At 45.3% G+C, this 18,108-nt stretch overlaps 2 protein-coding genes across 5 annotated transcripts; both read right to left on the reverse strand.

Moving 5' to 3' along the window:
• Positions 1 to 28: 28 nt before the first annotated feature.
• tafazzin (tafazzin, phospholipid-lysophospholipid transacylase) lies at positions 29 to 4,782 on the reverse strand. Of its 4 annotated transcripts, none has more exons than XM_084479203.1 (11): positions 4,731 to 4,782; positions 3,974 to 4,108; positions 3,746 to 3,874; positions 3,611 to 3,656; positions 3,428 to 3,513; positions 2,377 to 2,457; positions 2,254 to 2,295; positions 2,021 to 2,083; positions 1,761 to 1,813; positions 1,217 to 1,291; positions 29 to 1,132 (listed from the first exon to the last, which is right to left on the reverse strand). In XM_084479203.1, the coding sequence occupies exons 2-11, from the start codon at positions 4,080 to 4,082 to the stop codon at positions 1,031 to 1,033; spliced, it is 786 nt and encodes a 261-aa protein (XP_084335329.1). In that variant the 5' UTR covers positions 4,083 to 4,108; positions 4,731 to 4,782; the 3' UTR covers positions 29 to 1,030. The 4 variants fall into 4 exon arrangements, with proteins under 4 accessions (XP_084335329.1, XP_084335328.1, XP_084335326.1 ...); XM_084479202.1 differs by having other exon boundaries at positions 1,217 to 1,294; XM_084479200.1 differs by having other exon boundaries at positions 1,217 to 1,294; positions 3,746 to 4,108.
• A 625-nt stretch (positions 4,783 to 5,407) lies between these two features.
• On the reverse strand, positions 5,408 to 13,241 carry LOC311359875 (mitochondrial carnitine/acylcarnitine carrier protein-like). Its single transcript, XM_084479903.1, has 9 exons — positions 12,920 to 13,241; positions 9,879 to 9,971; positions 9,491 to 9,618; positions 8,922 to 9,012; positions 8,040 to 8,157; positions 7,831 to 7,903; positions 7,631 to 7,740; positions 6,228 to 6,349; positions 5,408 to 6,023 (listed from the first exon to the last, which is right to left on the reverse strand). Exons 1-9 carry the CDS (start codon positions 13,058 to 13,060, stop codon positions 5,961 to 5,963), a joined length of 939 nt encoding a protein of 312 aa, XP_084336029.1. The 5' UTR covers positions 13,061 to 13,241; the 3' UTR covers positions 5,408 to 5,960.
• Positions 13,242 to 18,108: the final 4,867 nt, after the last annotated feature.

The raw sequence follows: 18,108 nt of genomic DNA on the forward strand, positions 1-18,108 counted from the left end.
TACCATAAAATAAATAACTTCGAAAACATCTGGTCAAATTCTTTATTGGCAAATGTATTTAGTGTGGCAATAATAAGGCAATAACTCCTTACAGTTTGTAAAGCACTCCAATATTGGGGTCAACACATCTATCCTAAAGTGGTAACACATCTAAAGGAAATGGTTTTGTTACTGTTTGGTTTTGTACAACTGCCTTGTTGACCAAACAGAGGGATACTGTCCAGCAATAATTGAGATACAAAATAGTGTGTGGTTGATTCAGCTGCCAGACGAGATAGCATGAGAAGATAGCATAAGAAGATAGCATGAGAAGATACCATGGGTAATTTAATGACCTCCTTCAAGAGTATGTACATCACTACATCTTTCCAGCCACAATCCTTACATTATTTTTCTCAAACGTGGACTTCTCTTCAGTTCATCATTAAATAAAGCCATCTCGTGTGATTGAATACATCTAAGGGTGCAGGCGCACAGCAGCTCAGTGAGAAACGTTGACCCAAGAGGTAACCCTACACATGCTTCAAGTTTAAACACAACTAACCATCTTCTTTTCCAGGACTTATAATGAAGAAATTCACTTAGTTGTTACAATATTGACTGGTGTGAAGAACTCAAAAAAATGAATCATGTACATTTTTTTCCCAATCAATTATTTTGAATATAATTATAGAAAATAAAGAACTGCAGAACTGCTACTCAGAAAGTATTGGTTGTCAACTGATTTGGAAAGTGAACCATATTGCAAAAAAGATACAGTATATAAAAGACCTCCTTGATGATGGCCAGGTGGCTACCTGGTAGGCATGAGTCTGGTAGGCATGTCCCAGGTAGGCAGTAGTAAACGTCAAACGTGGAATTAGCACTTCCACACTTCCTGAGTAGTAACTGTTCTGCGTGGCGTGGTCCCTGGCGGTGAACCAGGCCCCTAGAGGTCCCAGGAGCCAGGGTTTGATCTGGGGCCCTGCAGCAGCCTCTCTAGTCTCTATCAGATCCTCCCGGGGCCGTGCAGCGAGCTCCAGGAGGGGTCTTAAGACCTGGTCTGTAGCTGCCCATGGAGCGCCTCAGCCTGGGCTTTCAGACTGTGGAACTCCCCCTGGATGAAATCAGTCAGGACCTTTCGCATCACCAACTAAGGAAAGCCAAAGAACATATCAGCAGCAGTTCCTTTATTTATTTGTTCCTGAGGCGGTGCTGGACCTTGTGTGACCGTCACCTGGCTCTGGTTCTCTGCCCTGAGCGTCTCCACCAGGTCTCCCACACTGAAGGCCTTCCCCACCAGCACCGTGATCTTCTGGAACACAAGAATGAAGCCACCTAGTTTACATATGATTCACTTGTGAGCTCCCTGCTGGAGCTCATTTACATAGTCCTATGATTCACCTGTAAGTGACCTGGTTGGAGCTCATTTACATAGTCCTACGATTCACCTGTAAGTGACCTGGTTGGAGCTCATTTACATAGTCCTACGATTCACCTGTAAGCGACCTGGTTGGAGCTCATTTACATAGTCCTATGATTCACCTGTTCTACACTGCTGAATCATGTGGTCTCTCAACCCCCCTGATATTAAGCCTTCAGTCCTGTTGGATCAAATCCCATTCCTCATGTGTCTGCTGTATTTTTCTCAGCACAATTTCACCATTGCTCTGATTGGTTGTCGGTCTAGCCAATGGCGTCCAGACGCATTTTGGTCTGTGCCTGTTGATAACTCCCTGTGGAAATCCTAATGACCTCAGAGGTTCCAGAGAGCAGCTTACCTTACCGGTCTGAGGGATGTATGGCGTCACATTGGGCAGAACGTCACTCATACCTAGAGAGTGAGAGGAGAGAGGCCGATAGCTAAACTCAAGTCTTCATATACGTATTCACCTGCCGTTATTTTCCCAATATTCTGTTTTAATGCATTTCCTTTTTACTTTTACTGTTAAAACGGGATTCCCATTTCCAGGATGAACCAGTATTCACACAGTTGCAGCCACCAATCAGAAAGATGATTTTGTAACGAGGTGTGACTGACCCACGTGCCACAGAGGTAATATGATGGGGTTAACGGAGCACTCCGCGATCAGCCGGCCCACACCTGCAAACAGCACATCGTTTACATATCACCTGACACCACCTGACACAGTACTAAAGTAATAGTAAGACAAACCAGTACCACGATGAACATAAGAGCCACAAGCTGCTTTATGTAGACTAAAGTAGTACTGAAGAGAGAACAGAAAGGATACCAGTAATGTTCACACACACCCCATTTGATCCGGATCAGCTCTTCAGTCATGTTGATCTTCCCTATTAGATGAACAAAGTGAAGGACGCTGTTAAGAGGAAAACATCAGGATAAGAGAGAGAGCTTCAGAACAGGGTCCTTACCCTCTGGGAAGATGTGAACCCATTCCCCTTTATTCAGGCGCTCCAGGATGAAATCCATGCCCTTCTGGTAGACTCCATCCCCTGGAACCACCGCCGCCATTAGAACCACGCTATGAGCCTCATTGAGCAGAGCTTTTACCATCAATATAATAGTGTTGATACATGATCCAGGATTATGTTTTTTATAATATTGCAATAAATCTTCAATGTTGTCTTTTGTTGGTATCAGTAACATTATTGATGTGATTAACCTAATTATCATTAAACTGTAGCAAGGTGAAAAACAATGGTACTAACCCATCATATTAAGCACTTTGATATGATATTGGCCAATTGTCCATTTCAAAATCAATAGTTTTGAAACAAAGAAGCATAACATTACCACAACTGTATTAAAGACCGGGTAAACCAAAAATAATTATGGGTTTTGAGTTTATAATACCACAGGAAAATATATTATTAACCACCCTGCCAAATTTGAAGGACTAAAAAAATCGCGAAGTATATAAAATTATGCTTCAAAGTTGATGAAAAATGAGCAGTAATCCCTGGCTCAGGACGGTGGGGGCGTGTGCGCTGCAGGCCAGGAAACCACGCCCATCACCGGAGAGGTCCAACGGGCAAGCTAGCTGCAAACTGACAATTCAAATCAGACTCGTGAGCGGTAAAACCATAGACGGGTGAAACCACAGAATGCTAGTGCGCGGTTAATGTATTTATACCTAGAGGGCAGCAGGGGGCGGGTTTATGTGAGTAAGACCGCTTTACGTAACGCGGTCCTCGATGTAGACCCGCCCATTTTAAACCTGCACACAGAACATTCTCTGAGGCCTAGCTCCTCAAGGAAATGATGAATGGGAAAAATATTTTTTACATGTTTTGAGGGACACATTTAAGGCCTAATTAATATGATAAGAAGAAAAATACTGAATTTGGTTTACCCGGTCTTTAAGTAAAGGTGTGCACATACAGGTGCTAGCACATCTACATACGCTGACTCCTAACATCCAGGGGTCACCGGACGGAGATGGTAGCTCTGCCCCGCCCTCACCTCGACACACAGGAACACACTTGCCACGACTGAAAAATCGTGAGTGGAGCTCCGTTGTGAAACAGATGTCTGACGCTGCCGGAGTCCTGCCCAGTGGGAAGCCACAGACATCACAAATCAGCCAACCACCATAGGTTACCGTGTGTGTGTTATGTAACGGGACCTCGAGGAAGTCTTACTCACCAGCGCATCTTCCTGAAGTTCCACAGCTGCCGTGGCCGCAGCAGGCCTGTCACACAAATGTTTCGTCACATTTTTTAAATGTTCCCGAGCATGAGAGAATCCATCTTCAGTGTCCCGCTGCTTCTGCGCCCTTACCCCAGATGTGTGGGTCGTCCATACAGGACTGGTGATTGGACAGAGTGATGAGGGGCGTGCCCGCAGGCCGCCGGTCCACCAGGTCCACCAGAGCCTCTCCATTATGGACCGTCAGGTAGTTCATGTACTCTACAAGAAGACGTCGGGAACAATGAGCACACATTGTGCCGTGTGTGTGTGTGTGTGTGTGTGTGTGTGTGTGTGTGTGTGTGTGTGTGTAAAACATACTTGTCCAGAAGTAGGAGTACGATCCCACCATGCCCATAATCAGCGAGCCGGAGATCCTCCAGCCCAGAGGGGGGCACTGTGGGAACGGCCATCTCACTTCCAGGGGCATCACAGCGTCCGACGGCACCCATCCACCTGGCCCCGGAGGTTCAGACACTGGTCAGTGTTCAGCCCTCCAACTCTTTAATAACGCACCCAATAAGGAATCACCTCTTACAAGAAAAACTGAATATACGTGGGAGAAACCAGGATTTCAATCCACGCACTCCACAGATTAAGTATTGTAGACACAAGCAGATACGAGGTCTGAACAGTTCGTTTCGTGTTTAAAATGAAAGATGAATTCAATCGACACAAATACACAGAGGGGGTCAAATGAGAACAGGTTAGAGGTGTAGTCAGGTGTGTCCAGGTGAACGTGTAGCATTTAAAGAATAATGTGACGATAACATCAGCAACCAGAAGAGATCTGGTGCCCTGGTCATCAGAAGTGGTCGAGTGATATCTGGATTAGATATCTGGACAGCAGAAGGTTACGGGGTTTAAATGTGCAGTGCATCACAACTCTGTAGACATCGGCCATAGCGTTACATATTATAAATACAACACTTTAACTCAAACCAGCTGCAATTACATCGCTAATGTTGATCATCACGAATCCGCCTTTAAGACTACCACATGTCTGTGATTGTTTTGACTGTTTAATCTCTTGGCTGTCGTGACACTATGAGGTAGAGATATAAGATATGAAGCTCACCTCTCAGAGATCAGGACGTGTGGACAGCTCCAGGTCAGAAGGTCCGACCCGGAACTCCACGGGCAGCCGGGGACTGTGGGGGTTGTAGTTTTTAGATGTCGATGGTCCGCTACCCGGAACACCATATATAATATTAAAATGTGTTGACTGGCCAATGTAGAAATACACTTATTAATATCCCCTCTTGAAAGCGTTGTCTACTTGCGCCAATCAGTTTCTCTTAGATATAATGTCTGTGTAATGAATCAGTTTCTCTTATAATGTCTGGGTAATGAATCAGTTTCTCTTAGATATAATGTCTGGGTAAGGAATCAGTTTCTCTTAGATATAATGTCTGGGTAAGGAATCAGTTTCTCTTAGATATAATGTCTGGGTAAGGAATCAGTTTCTCTTAGATATAATGTCTGGGTAATGAATCAGTTTCTCTTAGATATAATGTCTGGGTAAGGAGTCAGTTTCTCTTAGATATAATGTCTGGGTAAGGAATCAGTTTCTCTTAGATATATAATGTCTGGGTAAGGAGTCAGTTTCTTGTATGTCTGGGTAATTAAACAGGAAACAAGGCCTCTTCTGTCTTTGTTTCCCGTTCTGCTGTACACGGTAGGACTGCTGGATCCCAGACTACATGTAGACCTACCTATATAGGTGACTTGGTAAGAAGTCCATGAATAAAAAAGTTTACAAAAGCTCTTTATTGTAATATCTTTTTCATTGTGTCACAAAATGAACCTGGAACCCTCCTGATTACATGACCTCTGATTATGTTTGGAACCCATGTGAAGTGACTATCTAAAAAAAATGAATCATTCAACATTTGATAGATTAAGTAATACACACAGAAAACCTTAAATCATTTCAATGACATATATTATACACTGATTATAACAGGTTTCCATTGACTACATCCACAACAGGATCTAATTCAGACTGCATATTTTATACACCCCTGAGCAATTAAATAATCAACAAATAGTCAAAGCCATTTAAAAATGACTCTTGTAGCTTTGGACATCTGTGGAACTTTTCCCTGAAAAGAATAAATGCACTGCGCTATAATTTGGCCTACAACCCCACCCTAAACAATCTCATATCATGATTATATTACTGTAGATAGTCTCATGGCTCTGTACTCCATCTAGAATATAAAATACAATTCAAAACAATGCTCTTGGCCTGGTCTGATTGGCTAAAAAGGCAACCCATAACCAGTAATGTTGTGCTGAGCAGGTTTCACCAGCTGGGGGCGAGCCAATCCAATCCTTTTAATGCAAACTCAAACCCCAGGAAACAGGCCTGAGAGTGAGAGAGTGAGAGAGTGTGAGAGTGTGTGTGTGTGTGAGAGAGAGAGAGAGAGAGAGAGAGAGAGAGTGAGAGTGTGAGAGAGAGTGTGAGAGTGAGAGAGAGAGAGAGAGAGGGGTTTAGGCTTAAAGAGAAAACAAAGTAAAGACATGTTTTTATGGAATGAATGACTGACTTTCTCAAATAAATCAATCTCACCGCATTGGCAGGGAAGGCTCGCAGAAAGACTGCGTTGAATCCCTTATAGAGGCCTCTTGGTCCTTCTTCTCTGAGCAACGTTCTGAGGACGTCTACTTGACCTCTATACTTTCCATCTGCAGCTGTACACACACACACAAACACACACATGTCTAGTTTTGCAATGTTTTTTGTGTAATTTCAACTTATTATTTACTTACTATTTAGTGTCTTTCATGTTCTGTTCCTTAGTTGAGACAGGTGATATGGAGCTCACAGAGCCAGCCCAGTGTAATAACTAGCAGCACTCAGTATCCACAATAACATATCAGGGATGCAAAGACAAGTACGTTTACCAAAGAGCGCTGCCTAAAATAGAAAAAAGAATAACTCCCACTGGTGTACAACTAAACTAACCAACGTTTAGGCTTCAATGAGCACCCTCCCTAACCCTAACCCTAACCTAACCCTAACCCTAACCCTAACCCTAACCTAACCCTAACTAACCAACTCCTCTTTGTCCCCTATGGGACATAAGGCATGAGGAATGAGCACCCTCCATTGCATTGGGTCCCTGGCAGCATGTGGGGCCTCTCCCCAGGATAGGATAATCTGTTTCAGCTCTTATGTCACAGTTCTGCACCAGGTGGTTTTTGGCCTCCCAGGTTTTCTACCTGGTGGTGTCCGTCTTAAGGCGACCTTTGTGATGCGGTCCTGCTCCGTCCTCAACACATGTCCTAGCCTTCTCAGGCGTCACATGATACATGATACATGAAGCTGTCTGTCCCCTCCCCTCCCCTGGTGACTGTGATACATGAAGCTGTCTGTCCCCTCCCCTCCCCTGGTGACTGTGCTACATGAAGCTGTCTGTCCCCTCCCCTCCCCTGGTGACTGTGATACATGAAGCTGTCTGTCCCCTCCCCTCCCCTGGTGACTGTGATACATGAAGCTGTCTGTCCCCTCCCCTCCCCTGGTGACTGTGATACATGAAGCTGTCTGTCCCCTCCCCTCCCCTGGTGACTGTGATACATGAAGCTGTCTGTCCCCTCCCCTCCCCTGGTGACTGTGATACATGAAGCTGTCTGTCCCCTCCCCTCCCCTGGTGACTGTGCTACATGAAGCTGTCTGTCCCCTCCCCTCCCCTGGTGACTGTGATACATGAAGCTGTCTGTCCCCTCCCCTCCCCTGGTGACTGTGCTACATGAAGCTGTCTGTCCCCTCCCCTCCCCTGGTGCCTGTGCTACATGAAGCTGTCTGTCCCCTCCCCTCCCCTGGTGCCTGTACTACATGAAGCTGTCTGTCCCCTCCCCTCCCCTGGTGACTGTACTACATGAAGCTGTCTGTCCACTCCCCTCCCCTGGTGACTGTGATACATGAAGCTGTCTGTCCACTCCCCTCCCCTGGTGACTGCGTCCTGAGCTCACCTGTCTGGAAGTTGGACTTGAGCACGTCGGGGGGGAGGGCGATGGTCCAGTTCAGGATCCCGGCCACGCCCCCGGCCAGGATGATCTTGGGAGTGCTGAGTTGGGACACGCTGTGGGAGAGGCAGCAGGTCCAAGGTCTCTTTAAGGGTGCAGACTGTTTCCTGACCTAGTTTAGTATTGTTGCTATTGCATTGACTGACCTTTGACCCTCTGCGGTCAGGAGGGTCTTCAGGGTTTCATAGGTCAGGAAATAGAGACCATTAGAAGGCACATCTGAGAGAAACACAGCGTTAACAGAGCTATAACATGTGACCTTTGGACTCAATGTATGTATTGTCTCAATATGTGCAAATAAAACATCTGCCCACACACACACACACACACACACACACACACACAGGTTAAGTACCTCTGATCAGAGTCAGCAGGGTGCCTTTGTAGACACTGCGCATGCCCTGCTCCTTAAAGAGCCTCAGAGCACAGTCAATAGGTCCTGCATACTTAACTGCACCTCCGCTAGCCTGCACCTGCAACAGAGCCATGCAGAAACACACAGCATTAGGATCAGCCCTGACAGCTGACAGTCTGTTAGCTATGTGGGCAGTACACCTTGTAGCCACGCAGGTTCAATTTACCCCTGTGGTCCTACGCTACAAGTCATTCCCTCTCTTCTTCAATTAGCTTCCCTGTCTCACTTCACTGGCCTGTCCATGAAGGCAAAAAGCAGCTAAAACATACTGGTCTCTAAAGGGGTGGTATCATGCTTTTTAGCCTTTTCCCTTTGCTCTAGACTGTTATATGACGCATGTATACATGTTTTACGTCTGCTAAGCTAGAACAATCTAAGTCCGAGCCAGGGGGAGTATCCACGCCCACCGAGAACGCCCCTCAATAAGTGCGTGAAACTGCTTGTTTGTGCTCAGACTTTACTTCCATAACAGTGAGACTTCAGACTGCAGTGGACAGGCTGACATGAAGAAGTCCCGCCTCCCGGCAACCCGCAATGTTTACAACTTCTGGGGGAATTTTCCGCCACACATGCAAACCAATCGCAACATATGGGCGTGCTGACCAATCACAGCAGACTGGGCTTTTCAGGAGGCAGGCCTTATGAAATAATACAAAATAGACCGTTTTTGACGCTGAAATTGGTTTTGCAGAAAATGAACAGTGTGAGAATAACAAGGGGTATTTCTCACATCCATGCATGTAACCCTATTCTAGTAGTACCCCCAAATGCAATCATTAACCCTAAAAAAGCGCGATATGGGGTCTTTAACATCCAGCCCACCTGCAGTAAGCACTTGATCCGCTCCCCCGGAGCCACGATCACGGTGGTGAACACCCCCGCAAGGCAGCCCGACAGGAACACCTGCAGCGGCCTGAGGAACAACCATCTTTGTATTTGTTACCTTCTCATATAGGTTTCTTTTGGAGTGGGAGGAACACATCATATAAAACGACAGTAGAAGAAGTGTAAACTGATAAACAATGTGCCATCATGGGTACAAATCACATCAGATTGCTCCAAATGGTCTACAGACATATTCTAATGTTACTGTAAACCAGAAGGTCCCTGTGTGTGGAGCATGGGAGGAGCCTTCAGCAGGGGGTGGGGCAGATACAGGCCAATGATAGACCAGGGGTGGGCAACAGGCACGCAGTTATAAATAACTCTTGTTCTGCTATTCTGAACAGTCTGACAGACGGACAGTGAGCTCATAGGAACTGCCAACTGCGAAAAGCAGTTGGCAGTGTCAGTGCCGACCTAGCACTGACACATCTGGGAGAGGTAATCTTCTTGACAGTTTTACAAGGCGGATGGCGGAGCGTAGATACCGAGTGTGGGGCGGTACTCACGTGAGGGCTTTGCCAGAGTTGCCTTGCTGAAGCTGTTTCCCCAAACCGAAGCCAAAGAAACTAATGGCCATCATAGGAGCGACCCCGGCCAGGGGGGCCCCCATGCCCTTGTACAGGCCCAGGACACCCTGACCGCAAGACACACGCATTACACACACGCACACAATAACACACCATGCACACAACATGTGCATTTCAATATTTATTCAAAGCGATGAAGATATTGATTTGTGATGTGATGACATGTTCACGTAACCTGAGCAACCCTCACTGGTCCACTTGGGTACTGGCCCATGGGTTCTGTGTGTGTGTGTGTGTGTGTGTGTGTGTGTGTGTGTGTGTGTGTGTGTGTGTGTGTGTGTGTGTGTGTGTGTGTGTGTGTGTTCACCTCTTTGGAGATGGTCTTGTGGAAGCAGTCATAAGTTCCTCTGTATAGTAAGAGCTGGCCGGGGGAAGCTTTGGGCTGAGTCTGTAACCTCACCTGGTATTAGGAGAAGTCACAACACGTCACATCCTAAATGTTAGGAGAAGGATGTGTGTGTGTGTGTGTGTGTGTGTGTGTGTGTGTGTGTGTGTGTGTGTGTGTGTGTGTGTGTGTGTGTGTGTGTGTGTGTGTGTCTCCCTTATGCCCCGATCAGGTAGGATCATTCCCTGGCTCTCCACTGGTAACAGACCTACCAAACACAGACTAGGAGCTAATAAGTGAGCACATGGTTGCTAGGCTATCAAAACAGGGTCTTCTGAGGCCAGTGCCCTGTACTACCACCCCGCTGAACATACCCAGGCTTTCTTGGGAAAACCCCTAACTCACGATCAGAGTTAAATAGTACGGCGAAGCTCACTTATTAGTCGAGCCAGGTTTTCCGCTTTAGGTTCAACGCGCGTTCACATGAAAGGGGCGTTTATCACGTCATTTTACTCACCTTTACAAACTTTACAAACGAGGAACGGATAGTCATGAACTCCTATGAGGAGTTCAAGAATCAGATAACAGCTAGGGGCAACACAGTGCACATAATGAGGCTAGGGAGGCGTGCTGGCAAAAATAACAGATCTTGTAAATTTGTATAAGTGAAAAGATTCTACATATAGTCTATAAAATAACTATGCCAAATGATGAATTGTTCGCCGTTAATCCCAATAGAGTGATGATGACTTCAAAATGCATAATCAACGTCCAACCTGCTTTATTTTATAATTTAGGGAATTCCCTTAAATACACCCTATGTAAGAAATGTATCTCATGTTTTCTACCACTGCAGCGGTGGCGTAGTGGATTACTATAAGACCTGAACGCCAGCGACCGAGGTTCAAATCTCACCTGTCCATCATCATGCCTTTTACCCCCATAGATGTGGTGCCAGCACGGCCTTGAGAACATGGGTTCAAGTTCGAAATAAGCACAAAAATATAATTCCATAACCTTTAGTGATTAAGTATTCCATATGATATAAGAATTAGGCCTTTTGAAGCTTCACATAAATGCGCATCACTTGGGAGATGAACTCTGCACGCAGAAATTCAAGACTGACGCGCTACCCCCACTCTACCCCCACTCTACCCCCACTCTCACGGAGACACACTGGCTGTGCAGTAAGCATTGTCTACATAAGGTCCAACAAGGACGATCAAACAGCAAATACCCTGATGAGAACCTGTATCTCTCATAAAGATTATTCTCAGGCAATGCCAAGATCTGTCCCCAGAGACCCTCTGTCTCCGGAGAGACCCCTGTACGATACGGGCTCCGAGGTCCACGGGAAAACCCACAATGGTGACGCCATCGTCAAAGGAGGGGCGAGGAAGCTGCGCTTAGCTTAGCTGAGAACCTGCTCCCGACCAGGTTTGGTTGACAGCATAAGTCACCATGGTGATACATCGACGCTGTATACTAACCACTAATCTAACCACTAACTACCACTAATCGAGGTTCGTAGCACACGGCACTGTACAGATTTATTTAGTAACTCCCATAATCATATCTTACTTAACCATTAGTGATATAACGAGGAGCACCGTGTCAAATCAAAAATGGGACCTTTGAAGGTATCAGACTTTTACTGTGTGCCGTGCTGAAGCCCCCCCCCCCCCCCCCCCGCCCTATCCTGAGGGGCACTTTGTGAAGGCGGACTCGCCCTGACGGTTATTGTCCCGTTGGTTTTAGGTTGTGCTGTATGGACTCTGACTGATAGACTGATAACGAGGGAAACGCCCCAACAGCTGCTTCTGCTCCTGATAGGAGGATAGGAGGTTCTGAGCTCAGGGTGATCCTGACCCTGATAGGAGGACGGGAGCTCAGGTCTGAGCCAATGGTGAGGGGGAAACACGATTCAGTTCATTGAGGTCTTTTCTGGCTTGCTGGATCCAGTATTATTTGCCAGATAGCTGCTATGTTTGGCCATGGTCAGGACAATAGGAAGGGGGGTTAGTGTGAGTTAGGAGGGCTCTGTCGATGCCAAGGGTTGGAATAGGCTCTGAAGGTGACAACAACAGACTGCCTGCAGACAGGCAGGTTATGTCAAGTGCATCTATAAATAGTTAGTGTCATTATGAACACCCAAACCATATGTTGTTTTTAATTGATTATTATCAATGTATATCCTTGAATGCCTAACAAATGAATGGTATAATATATTTCCCGGGCCTGTAACGTTGGCACACATGCAGTGTGTCTGACACAAGATTTAAACTTTGTATACATAACCCTAAAGCAGTCTCCACTTATTGAGCTATGCATGTGCTGCAGTAGAACATGTGAATAGTAGGACTATAATAACGTGTATGCAACTGTATGATGACGTTTGATGAATCCTTGATTCTGATATGTCAATATGGTCCGGGTGTGCAATCTTTTTCAATAACAGGACGGTGGACACCCCTGCTTTAAAGACTTCCAAATCAATGTGCTACCAAATACGGTCTAACATTAACAACAGCAACCACGGCCACAAACAAATAGAACTATCACCAAGATGTTTACTAGCTAATCATTCATTTTCCTCTATAACGTTATAGATGACAGTCACTAGTATTCCCTCGTAACCGCGGTGGGTGAGCGTGGAAAAGGACACCATAATCCTCCAGGCATGGAGAGGACCTGAAGGCTCTGCGGGGGTCTGGGTGCTGAGCTCCGAGTCCGCATGGGGGTCCTGGTCGATTTTAACTCTTCACTACCATGGAAGTGATGGTTAACAAAAGTTTCCTTTAATGTTACCTCTGACAGGGAGATTAGCAAGATTAACCCGGATTTAAAGTAGATAATCCTCCTAGACATCTAATCGCAGACTCGTGGTAGTAAAATAACATGCCTTCACCACGTCGACCACGTCAGCTTATTTTCTAAATGAAAGGAAACAATAGAAAAGAACGCCTTGTGTGTGGATCGGTGCTGGGCAGAAGGCGGCAGCCCGGACCTCAGACCAGTCTCACCTTGATCGTGTCCAGCGGGTGTCCGGCGAGCAGGAGACACGCTCCGGCGACGCCCCCTGCCGCGAAGTTCTTCAGCGGTGAGACCCGCTGACTGGCGACCTCCCCGTCCGCCATGTCAGCTTCAGAGTCGATCACACACATCTACTACTGGGACCACATGGACCGGCGGCCTTCTGCCTCTAGAGTCCAGCGGGCTGCCTCCGCTTATCAGGCTGCGTCTACATCATTTCACTGTTCACTTTTTAGTTTTCTTGGACTGGTGGACATATGAATAACACATGTTGCGCCTCTCTCTCTCTCTCTCTCTCTCTCTCTCTCTCTCTCTCTCTCTCTCTCTCTCTCTCTCTCTCTCTCTCTCTCTCTCTCTCTCTCTCTCTCTCTCTCTCTCTCTCTCTCTCTCTCTCTCTCTCTCTCGCCTCCTGTACTCTGAAGACCCCTGCCATCTCCAGTAGCGCTTCAATAGATATTTGGGACATTTCTAGTAGCTTTCTAAAGGGCACCATGTAGTCCTAAATGTCCTTCTCATATTCAATACAAGGTTAATGAATGCGTAATAGGTGTCAATGTTAATGCTCGTAGGTGTTAATGAAGAATCAAAATTGTTCGATTTTTTAGGTTGATTTTTAATTCTTAGGTCCCGATCTTTCCCCTTAACGCCGGATAAGCTAAGCCAAGCAGGTTTTAACTATACTACAACTACTTATGGTGTTGTTCACGGTTAACCTCTACACTCTACCTGTGTAAATCATTACCTGCATCACCTAAAAAAGGAATTAGTACTCAAGTACTCAAATTATGTTTGAATTTCTAAACATAACATTTTCAGATCTAGGCCTCTGATCTTTTTACAAACCACCACTCGTGCCTCCATGGTTGAAAAAGCGCGCTAAAGTGCCCTCAAGGGTGGCGAAAACGAGAGGAAGTGCCTTATTGGCTGCCCTTTACACGTGCAAAACATTATTGAGTACCCTTTAGGGTGCCCCTCCATACAATCAATTATGATGATGTGCCCTCTAGAGCAGTCAGAACTCATTTTTTTTCTTATGTGTGGCCCTAATCCTCTTCTGTATAATCTTATTAAGGATGAGGACTATTTCATCATACATGATGCGTCATAGCTTTTTGCGCGCTGGTGGGGCCCCATGTTGTGCAGAATGTGCCCTTTTTGTTTTTTCGCTCCTGCCCTTCAAACAGTCCGCCACTGTGTGGCCCCAACTTCCTCAATGTACCACATGCAGTGAGCGTCACCCCCTGTCCGCCCAGCAGGGGGCAGCAGGCCTCCAGCAGCCCCCTGGGAGCGCTGCTCCTCGGCTGCCGACATCACGGTCCTGTTGACTTCACGTTCACCCTAACCAGCGAAAAATAATTGAGAACAAAATGAATGTTGTTTTCAAGCGCAAGAGAAGTGGGTCACAATAGTCTATGCATTTCCACTATCAGTGGGTCTATTATTGAAATCTGAATACAAATATCTGGCTTGATGAAAAACTCACTTTTAAATCTCATATTGATAAACTTGTTTGCAAATTACGTCCGAATATTGGATTTTTACATAGGAATAGAACCAGCTTCCCAATGGTATGTAGAAAGAGGGTTATTGAAGCTGTGTTTTTATCAGTGCTGGTCTATGGGGCTGTAGTTTATAAGCATGCGTCTGCTTCTACCCTAAAACGTTTGGATTCAGTTTATCATTCAGCTCTTAATTTGTTACAGGGGACTGCTGCACCCTGCATGAAAAGGTTGGTTGGCCTTCTCTTTTAATGAGACGTGAGAAACACTGGTTTTTATTCATATTTAAAGCTTTCATTGGGAAACAGCCACCTTACATGTGGACCATGCTGCCCTGGGACACAGAGACCTGCTGTAGCCGGTCCGGTGAGCTGCTCCTCCTAAAGGTTCCCACAGCTCACTCCCGTCTAGTAATGACTGCCTTCTCCATCAGTGCTCCTAACTCATGGAATGCTCTGCAGAGCAACTTAAAAACGACTGCTCTTCCTACTTTTGGTTTATTTAAATCTATGATTTCTGAATTGCACACATCCCACTGTAACTGTTTTAGCTGATTCATTCTCATTTAGTATTTCATCCTATTTTATTCTTGCTCTTTTTGTATTTTATATACTTTTTAGATATATTTTATCGTAATTGTTATGTTATCCTTGTAATTGTGTTTATTGTGTATGCTCATCGTCACTGTAAATGAGAGAAACCTCAGTATCTCTCGAGTGAAAATAAAGGTTATTGTATTGTATTGTATTGTATTGTATTGTATTGTATTGTATTGTATTGTATTGTATTATGGGTCCTAGGTTTAATCAACAGGCCAGTCAACATTTACAGCTCCTTTTCCACTGTGAATATGTGTCTGACTGTTACCTTCATCAGAACGTGAGCATCCGTATTGAACGGCTAAACGCTGGAGGCTTTGGTTAAATTCTCTTTACATCCAAACAGCAACCAATAAATCAAGTGCTCTGACAAACAATGCTCCTCCTGTATTGGTGGCTGTGGTGGGCCTGTATTAAACCAGTCAATCCTTTCAACAACCCAGATGTTGGGATGGGCTGCTGGCTTCTTATACTAACCACATAACCTATTAGACCGTTTTGGAAGTACCAACTGGCATTGTGACCACGTGGCCATGGGATACTGAAATACCATTTTAATCAATATTAGATAAAAAAGTGAATAAATAAATAAAAATGGCTATGACATTTATTTCACAGTTCTATTTATTTCCATTGGTATTTTCAATTGAGGGGGGCCAGTCTCTCTTGGTAACCAAGTGTGTAAAGTGAAAGCACCAATATGCCAAAAGAAACCTGTATATATAGAGATAACCTATACAAATCTATTATAATAACATTATAAAGAAACCTGTATATATAGAGATAACCTATACAAATCTATTATAATAACATTATAAAGAAACCTGTATATATAGAGATAACCTATACAAATCTATTATAATAACATTATAATGAAACCTGTATATAGATAACCTATACAAATCTATTATAATAACATTATAAAGAAACTGCAATGGATGGGGAAGCTGTGTTTTGTGAGCAACTCAACCTCAACATTCAACATTAACTGTATCAATATTATTGGTTTGATGTGTGTTCAGTTACATCTATATGGAGGCTGACCAATAGAGAGCCCTAGTGGAGGCTGACCAATAGAGAGCCCTAGTGGAGGCTGACCAATAGAGAGCCCTAGTGGAGGCTGACCAATAGAGAGCCCTAGTGGAGGCTGACCAATAGAGAGCCCTAGTGGAGGCTGACCAATAGAGAGCCCTACTGGAGGCTGACCAATAGAGAGCCCTACTGGAGGCTGACCAATAGAGAGCCCTAGTGGAGGCTGACCAATAGAGAGCCCTACTGGAGGCTGACCAATAGAGAGCCCTAGTGGAGGCTGACCAATAGAGAGCCCTAGTGGAGGCTGACCAATAGAGAGCCCTAGTGGAGGCTGACCAATAGAGAGCCCTAGTGGAGGCTGACCAATAGAGAGCCCTAGTGGAGGCTGACCAATAGAGAGCCCTAGTGGAGGCTGACCAATAGAGAGCCCTAGTGGAGGCTGACCAATAGAGAGCCCTAGTGGAGGCTGACCAATAGAGAGCCCTACTGGAGGCTGACCAATAGAGAGCCCTAGTGGAGGCTGACCAATAGAGAGCCCTAGTGGAGGCTGACCAATAGAGAGCCCTAGTGGAGGCTGACCAATAGAGAGCCCTAGTGGAGGCTGACCAATAGAGAGCCCTAGTGGAGGCTGACCAATAGAGAGCCCTAGTGGAGGCTGACCAATAGAGAGCCCTAGTGGAGGCTGACCAATAGAGAGCCCTAGGGTGCAGACCTCCCTGGTTGAAAGGGTTTGGGAAATAAACAGCTTATTTTAAGTGTGTGTGTGTGTGTGTGTGTGTGTGTATGTGTATGTGTGTGTGTGTGTGTGTGTGTGTGTGTGTGTGTGTGTGTGATGGCTGGTTGAAGCAGCCTCACCTGGTGGAGTCTGACTGGCCTCTGGGGCCGGTGAGGCTGCACACCTGTTGAGTGTTGAGTACTCAGTGATCACAGGTTGAACCAGCCGTCACACACAGAGCTCCTGCATGGCAGCATGGACACCAGGCTGTGTATCATTGTGCCAACCTCATAAAAAGGGGATTTAAACATCACCAGCCTGTGGCCTCGATCTGGAGCAGCCCAAAGTCCCTAGGGGATGTGTAGCATGAACACAATAACCTGTAATATATTATATCAGTCTTTATGATGGGGGTGAGATGTGCGGTCTTGGCAGTGTTGTGCAAGTTCACACTTCACATGAACTAGTTCAAAGTTCAGTTCATACAAAAGAAAATGAATAAATTCACGTTCATAGTTCACCAATTCAGTTTTGAACTAGTTCATGTTCAGTTCATTAACAGTTTTTTGAGAAACCGAAGAAAAACTGTTGAGTGAGTACTCTGTGCTTATCTTTTAAAATGAATCCTCTCCATTACCTGCTGCCCATCACTACAATCTCAAATTGTTGTGGATATCATTTGTACACCTGTTTCATTCATCACAACTAAGGCAGTAACTATATTTAATAAGCATCAATTCAGAATGTCACAAAATCTGAACTAGTTCAAGTTCAAGTTCTTGAGTTAAAAATAGGGTTAGGGTTAAGTTCAGTTCAAAGTTCATAGAAAAATGAACTTGTTCAATGAACTAGTTCTTTTGAACTAGTTCATGCACAACGCTGGGTCCTGGTCATCCCCTCCCTCACAATATCTCTTCCTGGCCGATAGAATCATCATCCAGTCAATTCAGCAGAGCAGCCGATTGCTGACACAAGATATGCACCCAGCCAAATACATTTGGCTAACCAGCATACTCCATTTGTTGACAGGTTGAATAATAAAATAATTGCTCTCCCAAGCAGAGTCAGTGCCTGTTGGTGCCTGGAGGAATGCAAGCAGGAGCCGTAACAAAGTCTCCTAGCCGGGTTAAGGCCCACAGGACTCTGATACAGCCACAGGTACATGGCCCAAACGGGGACAGGACAGCATGCAGCAATGGATAAGGTACTCAACAGAACTAGAAAAGATGTTTGCTTCATTAAGTCAAGCAAAATATAAAAAAAGGGAAGTCAGTGGGGAAAAGCTATGAACACATAATCACTTTTATTATAGGTAAATAAACCTGAAGGCAGTG

Source organism: Micromesistius poutassou (genome assembly GCF_964030765.1).
Source record: "Micromesistius poutassou genome assembly, chromosome: 15".
NCBI classification, from domain to species: Eukaryota; Metazoa; Chordata; class Actinopteri; order Gadiformes; family Gadidae; genus Micromesistius; species Micromesistius poutassou.

Excerpts from the sequence above, each read along its gene's own strand:
- tafazzin (XM_084479200.1), bottom strand. The coding sequence starts at position 4,082 with ATGCCCCTGGAAGTGAGATGGCCGTTCCCACAGTGCCCCCCTCTGGGC. Across the intron at positions 2,084-2,253 it reads GCTGATCCGGATCAAATGGG|GTGTGGGCCGGCTGATCGCG; the intron begins GTGTGTGTGAAC and ends TGCTGTTTGCAG. Across the intron at positions 1,814-2,020 it reads ATTACCTCTGTGGCACGTGG|GTATGAGTGACGTTCTGCCC; the intron begins GTCAGTCACACC and ends CTCACTCTCTAG.
- LOC311359875 (XM_084479903.1), bottom strand. The coding sequence starts at position 13,060 with ATGTGTGTGATCGACTCTGAAGCTGACATGGCGGACGGGGAGGTCGCC. Across the intron at positions 9,972-12,919 it reads ACCCGCTGGACACGATCAAG|GTGAGGTTACAGACTCAGCC; the intron begins GTGAGACTGGTC and ends TCCTAATACCAG. Across the intron at positions 8,158-8,921 it reads GGATCAAGTGCTTACTGCAG|GTGCAGGCTAGCGGAGGTGC; the intron begins GTGGGCTGGATG and ends GCTCTGTTGCAG.